Here is a 9,772-nt window from a genome sequence, read left to right as displayed (position 1 = left end):
TCTATTTTAAATTAGCTAGGGTAAGGTTATAGATTTATAAATCAAATAAAGTGCAGTTCCCATTTTAATCTTAAAGCGTCTAGTGCCTTCCTAAGGCTTGCGCAGCGACCTGTGAGAGGTCTATCGGGCACTAGTTGCCAAATGATTCTATGAACCCCTGGATCCGTTGAACTGCCCAGCATGCTATTGACCTCTCCTCCTTTTGGCCTGGCGCTTTGAGTTCATTGATACTTATAGACAGTCCGCAAAGAGACCATGGTGACTCCTTGTGGCATAACCAACCACTCCCATAGCACACAGCTTGGGGTGCTAACCGCTGTAAGCGGGATATCGCGAGCTTGCATGAGCAGTTGGTAATAACCATCGACTAAGTCAAGTGCACTGTACATTGTACATCCCACTATATTGTTCTGAAAACACCATTTCTAGGAATGGGGGTTGTGCTGGTAAAGTGGCAGCATTAAGTATAAAAGCATGTACAAGCGCCATTTACCATTTAAATGTTTGACACAGAATGTCGGTGTCGAATGTAGAGATTTGCTCTCTCGTACCATTCCGCCTCGTGCTAAGCACGGTTGGAATTGTCAATGACGTCACACTGTTCCTTTGGTAAAGGCCATTGTCGTGTCACACAGTATTTGGCTCCAGGAACCCAGTCAATTTCATGACGATCACTTATATGCGTGTAACGGGGTGTATCGCTACATGAAATTAACACTTAAAGGTTGTTAATTAATATATTATCTAAAAGGTAGATAATATTTGGAGGATATTACTTTATATAGTAATTTTCAGAATTCTTATCCATAAATAGGTATAGACCATTATATCAATTTATTCCACAGACTAATCAGCTGTTCTATGCAGAGTTTCCCAGAGTTTACGGACGTTCTGGGAGTACAAGATGTATCTATCTTGTTGAAGAAGGGCCCGGTAGGGCTTCCGTGCCAGGTGGTGAGGTATCTGTCGCGTTTGGCGAAATTAGTATTGGTTGCAAAAAGTCGGCTCACCTCACAAAAGTGTGCGAGAGCGTGTTCGTTGCGGTTGCGGATCCCGCGTGCGAAGTTGCCGAGCAATTTTTTATACGTTGCGCGGCGACCCAACTAGGCGATAAAGTCTCCGGTGATGAAGGTGAGGTCTCTTCGCGGGAGTGAGTCGGCTGTGTCCTGGACGTCAGCGTAGAAGTCATCACGTCGTGTAGCTCGAACCCCCTGTGGAGATAGAAGGCCTTGATGACGTTTATACGTCTGATGTCGTGCAGCTGTAGCTGTAGCACGCCGATGCAGTCAGATTTAGCATAATACTTTGTGGGATGTAGTCGCATGGGGGTGCGACCGCGAATCCAATCCCGTGCCGTCTGGAGTTGGAGGAGAGCGTGAGAAAAAGGTAGCCATTGACGACTTTTAATCCTTGTTCGTAGATCTTCATTTCTTGGAGGCCGATGATGCCGAGTCGTCATCGTCGGACGTCCTATAGAAGCCAATCATATCTACAACTCCGAGGCACCTTGACCTTCACTGTGATCAGTGTAAATTTGCTAGTTCTGAGGCAGTACATTCGAAAGGTGCCCCGTTACACCTAATAGCACTTCAAAGCCCGTTCAATGACCACGTACGTGCAATCCAACATGTCAATGTTGGATAAAAAGAATGGAGCTTCCATGCTACGCGTGATTTGTTCACTCAATTAAGTGATCTCGAATGGAAAGCGGTTGAACATATGAGCTCGACCGTAAATGGTCCAGCCGTTTGCGCAATTTTCTGCCCATTACACAAGAACGATCAACTTGCGGCTATCACCGAGCTTAAACAACGTGAATTTGGCGCGGCAGAAATTACAATTGCTTCACCAGCAAGGTTCTTAACAGCCACAGCTCTCGAGATAGCAAGGTGCTCAACACTTTGAGCTGTTGAGACAGCAGCATTTTGCATGCTGCTGGCGGGCCGCCGCATTTGCATCGACCGGAAGCTTATAAAATGATTTGTCCAAGTTTAAGACAGTCGAAGGAGACTTCTTTGTTGTATAGTTTATCGAATTTGACGATGCAATTGAAGCTTGCCGCTTCGATGACGACGCGACGAAATAAAGTTTGACATATCCAAGTTGGCCGGGCCTTCCAAATCTTGGGCCTTAGAGGTCAAACTTGTACTCCGTTAAGTGATACTCGTTGTAAATCTCCAAATGCTGATAGCATTGTAGAGATAGGGCCGAGACATCAATGAAGAGATCCCTAGAATGCACGTAAATGGCACTTTTTAATCCACCGAGTGAGGTCGGCCGAGATGGCTTGACGGTCGTGACACTGCTGGCAATATTCAAAGCATTCCCGGGAGAGCATGTGATTTGATTTACGGATGATGAGTTTAATTTACATAACTCCTCGACGGATGTCGGGTTGAACATCGGCTCTTGTAAAGAGCGAAGAAAGGTTAAATAATCGGTTAACCGGGGATGAGTTCGGCCAGGACTTAAAGGCTGGTGACTTATCGTTTTTTTATTATTCGACCAGCCATCGAATTAAGCTTATCATCGATTCTAGATGAAGCCGCCTTTGGGGACACAAAAGCGGTGCTTAGTGCGCGTAGTGGATAGTCAATTTTTGAGATTCAATACTTCAATTGGTCAAGGAATTTCAAGACATAGTGTGTCGTAATCCACCGTCTGTCTTAGGTGTACATTATTAAATTGACCAGGTCCTGGAACCAAATACTACAAAACACGACTGTGACGCTTATCAGAGGAACAGTGTGAAATCATTCACGATTTATTTCGTCTACATTGAAGGCTACAGAAGCTTCATGGGCAAGAGCATACGGTCGAAGGAAACAAGGTACAAATTATCTGGGATATAAGCGCGCAGCTCGAAAAGTGCGCAAGAGTAAGTCTCCTCAATCGACACTGACATTTTGTTAGAAGAAGCCGAATGGTTTCTGGCGCATTTGCATAATAAGCTTAACGCTACCACTATACCGGCAGAAGCACCGATCAAGAAAAGGGTGTTCCACAAAACAATTGGGGGGGGGCAGACACAGTGCTCTCGGACTAGTCGATAATTATACTCAACTGCTCATGCGAATGTTTCGCCCTTTTAGAAGGCTATGCTCAGACCTATATTTATGACATATGTGTCCATAGCCGTGCGGACCAGGTTCGGTCAGAGGTGGATAATCACATATACCACTAACTAGCAGTTAATGCGCACAGTTGTCTTCTAACATATCTAAATCCGTTCTTGGTGCAAAAGCTTTTTATGAAACTTTGTTGGGAAGCGAGGTCTTAGAGCAGACACTGCTAACGTATTCGGTTTAACGGTTCCAACAAACCAGAAAGATTGCGTTAGTGGAATGGCTTTGCCAACTGCTTGCACAAGTACAGCTTTAATCACGCTGGTATGGCTCGGCTATTATCCATTTCATTAAGATGGAAAAGGAATAGTGCAGGACAAGCACCAATAATGACATTTTAAAGCGGCAAAAGATAGCATCATCCATGCCCCGATTGTGGCTCTGCGTAATCCTTGTCGGACTTTAAGTGTCGTGTGTGACTAATCGGGCATTGACAGTGCTCTGTTACAAACAGATTGGTTGGACGGGAACGTTACTGCGTTTGTGTCTAGGCAGCTTTCTACTGCAAAAAAAGCTAATCTAGTTCATGACAAGGAGCTAATTGTTTTATAGTATGCTCTTGTCAAGTTCGAGTACATATGCTTGGCTTACAGCATTTTGTGATCTATACCGGTCATGCGTCCTTAGTACCGCGACTCAGTCAGTCCACCTCTCGCAGAAAATGGCCCGATTACTTTTGTTTAATGAGTATACATTGAGGTAGAGTGTAAATTTGGAATGCAAAATACTTTGATTGATCCTTTTCCACGAAGATATAAAATGAGCTTGCTCTTGAGGCGAACTATACGACGCCAATCACTGACTAAATCTATGCGGAAAATATCAAGGATGAGCTGCAAGAAGTCTTGCTACGAGCTCCTGAGAGCAATGCGTATAAAGACTCGGACCTTAAGTTGGCGGCATAATGGTTACATTGATACTCTATCTATAAGGGCCTTTTGAGTTATTGTACGGATGCAGCGGATCCTCCTAGCATAGTAGTTTCTTATGATGAGGAATTGAAGTTTCGATCCTCTATGAGGAAAATGAAATTGCTTCATCTCGTACGAGAGAAGACCAAAAGATCGGTAAGCCAAATTTATTAATTATTAAAACTCTACAAATGGGTTTGTACTTATATGCACATATGTGAGACGTCTTAAGAGTGTTAAACCCTTAACACTTGACTTCGCCGCTTGTCAGTCTGCCTGTACCCAGTGGATGTTTGAAGTCCACCAGTCTGGAATTTGTGTTCGCCCACCAAATGTTTCGGAAGGCAACACGGACATCGTGGTATTTGTTGATCGATGAGTGAATTTGCTTATGAAGCGGCTGTGCCAGATACCATTGAAGGTTAAAGTACAGCCAAGCTATTTATTGATCGCGTATTTGAAAAACGGGTTTCCAGTGCCAATTGTCTCCAATAGAGAAAACTGCCACTGGAAAATCATCTTGCCGATCTTTCGGGTGCTTTGCACCAGATTGGACATATTCACAGTGGATCATCCGCAGATCGATGGTCAGACTCAAAGTGTCAATAGCATCATTAAAGACGTTTTGCGCAGTCTGTCTGCTGAGACATCGTAGGGCTAGGAAGCAATTCTCACAGTTTGTTGAGTTTGCATTGATCAACGCTTTTCATGCCTCTATAGGCTATATGTGAACGGTCTCACACCCACGCGTTCAGTCAACGCTACCACTACGAGATGCATGGCTTGATGTGGTAACATAGCCAAGAGGCTTTCCGATCTCAGCTGTGCTCGCAACGCGATTAAATGTCGTACAACTTGTGCATGGCACAATGACTGACAGCCAAGTAAACAAAGGACAAGAGGATCCTGATAGCAATACTTGTATTATAGTGTGGGACCGAGTTTTGCTAAACAACACATACCTGCAACTAAAGTTTCTGCTGTCTTTAAAACCAAATTGCGTCCACGATTTATTGGACCATTTACGGTCATTGCCAAGAGGAAACTTGCTCATACGCGAATCCTTCCGTGCAAGCTGCGTACCCACCCAGTATTATACGCTGGCTTGCTTACGCCGTATCGGAATACATCCAATTAGGATTTTGAGGCACTTGCACCGGAGGCGGCGGAATATCGGTGGAGTATTTTTTTACTTAGGAGGCGGCGGAATATCGGTGGAGGCAGCGTCTCTGTGAGACTCCATCTCGAACTGAGAGTATCCTCAACGAATATCAAAATCGTCTTTTGACGTCCGAGTGTCACCAGTCTCGTTTAAAAAGCCAGCTGACATCCTGACGATGCAGCAATCGCCAACACAGTCATCGTATTTTAAAGCATTGAAATACTCCACCGATATTCCGCCGCCTCCTAAGTCACTAGAAGAGCAAGAGGTCCTTCAATTTCACGTTGAATTTTTTTTGAACCGACGTCGTCCCAAAGGCTAATATCAGTAACATGTGTTGTGGGCGGGTATCCCTCGTAAAAACTTCTTGGGAGTTTGAGGTACTCTTTCAAAATAATATCCTTGCACCGTTGACGTTTTAAGCGCCGCACTCGGGTCGACTGCGTCGAACGACGCTTCCCGCTAGAAACGGACAAATTCACGACCAGAGTATGTCTTGGTTGACGGTCTTGTGTGCAACGTGAGCAGAAGCGTATTAGCACTAACCTCAGTTGGGGTGACACGCGGCGCTCAGCTAGCTTTTGACCTATAATTTCGCAATATTAAAGCGATTTTTTCGTTCTCGACAAGCGCCAGCCGCCTCGAAGAGAACGAATGCACTCTTGTTCTCGTGTTCCGTCTAGTTTATATATCAAATGATCGAAAATTTTCCTTATTGAGAACATCGAAGCACCACATGCTTGGTCGCGCAAACGCGATTATTACTGACGTGGCATCATGAACTGTGTAGTGATAGCTTTTGCGAAAAGGTCGCGTATAACGATCCCATCCGGCTCCTCCGCCTCTAAGTCATAAATCCAGGTTGCCAAAGATTGGCCGCAACCTCTAAAAAGCGTTTTTTTCACACTTAGAGACGTGAATCTGTACTCACGATGTACTTCCGCTGTCGCAATGATCTTAGCTCAGCGAAGAGCTTGCTCATCTTTTGGGATTGCTTGCTCTTGCCCTTCATTGATTGAGTTCGTTATTATGCTGGGCGCTAGTTATGATGTCATGCGTAATGAGTTTGAAGATTCGCGATACCACATTCTCTGAACGGATGCGAGGCCGACGAAATTTGTCTTAACGCTTAAGCGTTGTGGGCTTGGATTCCTCATCCTTTCCCTCAGAAAAGTGAGACGGCACTCTGTGCTTCTAAGCTTTGGTAGGACTTCAAGCAGCATTTAAGTGCTCCAATGAGAGATGCGATGGAGCTACTTTTGGACATCGCGCCAGTGGCAATGGAAAATTCTTCCACAGCAGCCTCTGCGCAATTATCCGATACGTCGAAACCTGTGGCGCACAGCAGCGACGAACAAATGTGCTCTTTTGGAGTCCCCCATTCCGACTTACCTCTGGAAACGCGAAAAGTTTATACCCTCAGAATGTGATACGAGTAAGCAATTACATACGCTTGTAAATGGTGTAACCGGTAACATCGAGGGAGAAGGTAGCCTTGCGGGAATTCCTTCGTTACATGCTCTTTCATAGCTAAACGAAATGTCTATTGATGAGTGTAGCCGAGCCTTAAAGGCTGGCGACTTACCTGAGATGATGGTCATTCGACCCAGCGAATGAGCTAAAGTCATCGTCACTTCTGGACGAAGCTGTCCTGAATTACACAAAAGATGCACTTTGTGCGCGGAGTGGGTCATCGATCCTTAAGGATCCTACGGATCCATTTTATTCCTTGATTAAGGAAATCCAACATGTGGTATGTAATAATTCATCATGCATTACAGCATTAATTAATATAAAATCATATATAACTAAAGAGGGAATATTATCCTTTGGTGTGTATCAAACAAATTATCGGTGAACTACCGAAATGTATCCCGTTACACCCTCACCTATCAAACTGTTGACACCGAGTGATTGCATTCTGCTTAATTTCTTCTTTTATGTGTGGGGTCAACAATTATCTTTAAGGTTGTGTTCTGTAATCTTTTGCCTTATAGAGATAAACAAAGAGAGATACAGATAAGATAAGATAAGAATTCAATTGCATGTTTAGTAAAAACGTGAAATAACGTAAGGCACCACTCGCAACTAAAGCAGTGCGAAGTGGACTTGTACTGAAGCAGTACAAGTCGTAGTGCCCCGTTACGATGCGGGTGTAATACAGAAGCTATCAGATTACTACCCGCTTATTGTCTTCCAAGATTTGAAATTCACCAAAGCGGCTTTCATAGTCCGCGTACTTGTCATCTTTAAGGAAGGTATTGAATGTTGGTGACTCATGTGGGGAAGCCATGCATAGACGCCTAGGCATGACATAGAGCCCTTATCGAGTCTCCCAACAAACTTGTGACCGCCGACTTTACCCTCGACCAAGCCTACCGCTTACAGTTCAGCCCCCCCCCCCCGCTGCAAAGGCGACCAGAATGGTATTGGCGTGAGACTGCCCGATACACAACGAACACCCATGCGAAGTTTATCGAAGCGCTCGAACACGCTACCCCGCACACCCCCAGCACCATATAAAAGCGTTCAGGAGCAATTCACCAGCATTTTACAAATGACATTAACCAGTGCCGATATGACAGCAGCCTTCGCAGCACCGACCCTACGACGCCTTTCACCGACCCTGAAATCACCAGACTCTTTGCGGAGCACAAACAATATAATTATTCGCAAGCGACGACCAAGCGAAACTCCGCACTTACCGCAACGAAATTTGCCACAAAAATCGACACCTATGAAGACAACAGGAAAACGCCATCATCGACCAGATTGTCTGCAATATCGAACAACACAGCAACTTAGTTAAGTGTTCACTACGGTCCGTATGCTGACCCGCAAACCGTTCCCGCGCATTACAATGCTCGAAGGCCAACGTAAATTTATATTACATCAACGCACGGCTAGCCATGGAATCACTTTCCCTAATTTTACAATGTTCAAAGCATTTCCATCAGACCTGATACAGAGGCACCCACTCCAGATACCGATATCCAAGACCAAGCTCTCAGCCGCCTCCCGCAGACTAAACAACTGGCGTGCCTGTGGCCCAGACAACGTCCCAGGGAAACGACTGACATACGGCGCGGATCCTCGCATAGCCACTAGCTGAAATTAATAACAAGAGTTTCGAAGACGGCCAACCAGTCCAACTCATGGAAAATAACCTAATTTGCCGACCCAAACTCAACATGACACGAGGCGAGGCGAGTGCTCTAGTCTCTGACCAATCGTCCTCCGGATTAGCACCCGTTAGGCCGCCTCCCTCGTCGTACAGAATTCTCTCCAGACACCAACCAGAAGTGCTGTGGCCTTACCGCTGGATCGCATCCGGCACCCAACGGTACCGCGAAGAAAATCGGATCGATGTTTACCGCGCCTTCGACACCATTGACCGCGACAAGCTCCTAAGCGTCCTTTAAACCTTTTTCGATGACGACGGAGTCCAATTGGTGCGTGCACTCCTTCCAAGAACGACGATATCCCTCCGCTCAAACGGATTAACCCTCCAACCCTTCGAGGCGAATATTAAAACACCACAAGACGAATCTTTATCCCCATTTCTCTTCATCGTGTACTTAGAAGCTGCACTCCGCGACCTCACTACTGACCTAGCTATCCTTAATTTGTTGCAAAACATGATAATAATGCCGACGATGCCGATTTTATATGCCAGGACCCATTGACGACCAACAAGATCGAAGACAACGCCCCAGCTATCCTCGCACGTTGGCCCCTCCACATGAACGCCACCAAGACCGAACGCACCATGGTCGCCCGCCGCAGCTGCAGCGACGACGACCAGACCGACCTTGCAATTGAAGATGGATGGCGCCAGACCATCAAACTTGGATCAGAATTAGGCGACAAAGAAGACATCTCCCGACGCAAATTCCTCGCTACCGCCGCCCCCCGCCGCCTGTGGACAATCTGGTCTCGCTCATCAAATCTCTGAGAACACAAGACTCCGACTTTACGACTGCTACGTACAACCCTCCTATACAACTGCGGCACCTGGGCTTTATAAGCATCAAAATTAGCCAAACCACAGGCGACAACTCCGTAGCGTCATTAACATCCGGCACCCATGGCGAATCTCAAACAAGAAATTCGCTGGATAAGGAAGTTGAGTAATCTAACTAGGCTGCTAGAGAGCTAATATCCCCATTCGATACCGCCATTTTGTGTCGAATAGCCAAATGGTAAGTGGCGCATTGTACATGCTTCTAATAAGCTTAATGCATTTTGTGTACCGACGCTGCGGAACGCAACCATTGTCAACCTCGAACATCGCTGCCCCCTGGCAACTGCTTCGGCCACATCCCCCGCCGTCCAACAGGCATCCGGCCAATCGACGGATGTCATACTACTTCCAGCCCTGCACTCGGGAGAGGTGGTGAGGCCGCCCTCGCACCACCCTTCCAGGGACGCTACACCACTATTACAAACTTGGGAAGACCGTATACCATCTCGAATCCATCTCCGATCTCGAGAGGCTTCGTCACATTGCCCACAATCGGCGACATTGGAGAGCACTTAGCGGGACAATTACAGGTAATCTGCAGTGACATCCC

The 9,772-nt window shown here is 46.0% G+C and overlaps 1 protein-coding gene across 1 annotated transcript; it reads left to right on the top strand.

The window, feature by feature from the left end:
- Nucleotides 1–8,940: 8,940 nt before the first annotated feature.
- Nucleotides 8,941–9,153, top strand: CCR75_008012 (uncharacterized protein; the record flags this gene model as incomplete). Its single annotated transcript, XM_067966067.1, has 1 exon — nt 8,941–9,153. One exon carries the CDS (start codon nt 8,941–8,943, stop codon nt 9,151–9,153), a length of 213 nt encoding a protein of 70 aa, XP_067814952.1.
- Between the last annotated feature and the right edge of the window lie 619 nt (nt 9,154–9,772).

Source organism: Bremia lactucae, linkage group LG1 (assembly GCF_004359215.1).
Source record: "Bremia lactucae strain SF5 linkage group LG1, whole genome shotgun sequence".
Lineage (NCBI taxonomy): Eukaryota > Oomycota > Peronosporomycetes > Peronosporales > Peronosporaceae > Bremia > Bremia lactucae.
The sequence above is the reverse complement of the archived record's forward strand: the minus strand, read 5'-3'. Positions and strand labels throughout refer to the sequence as shown.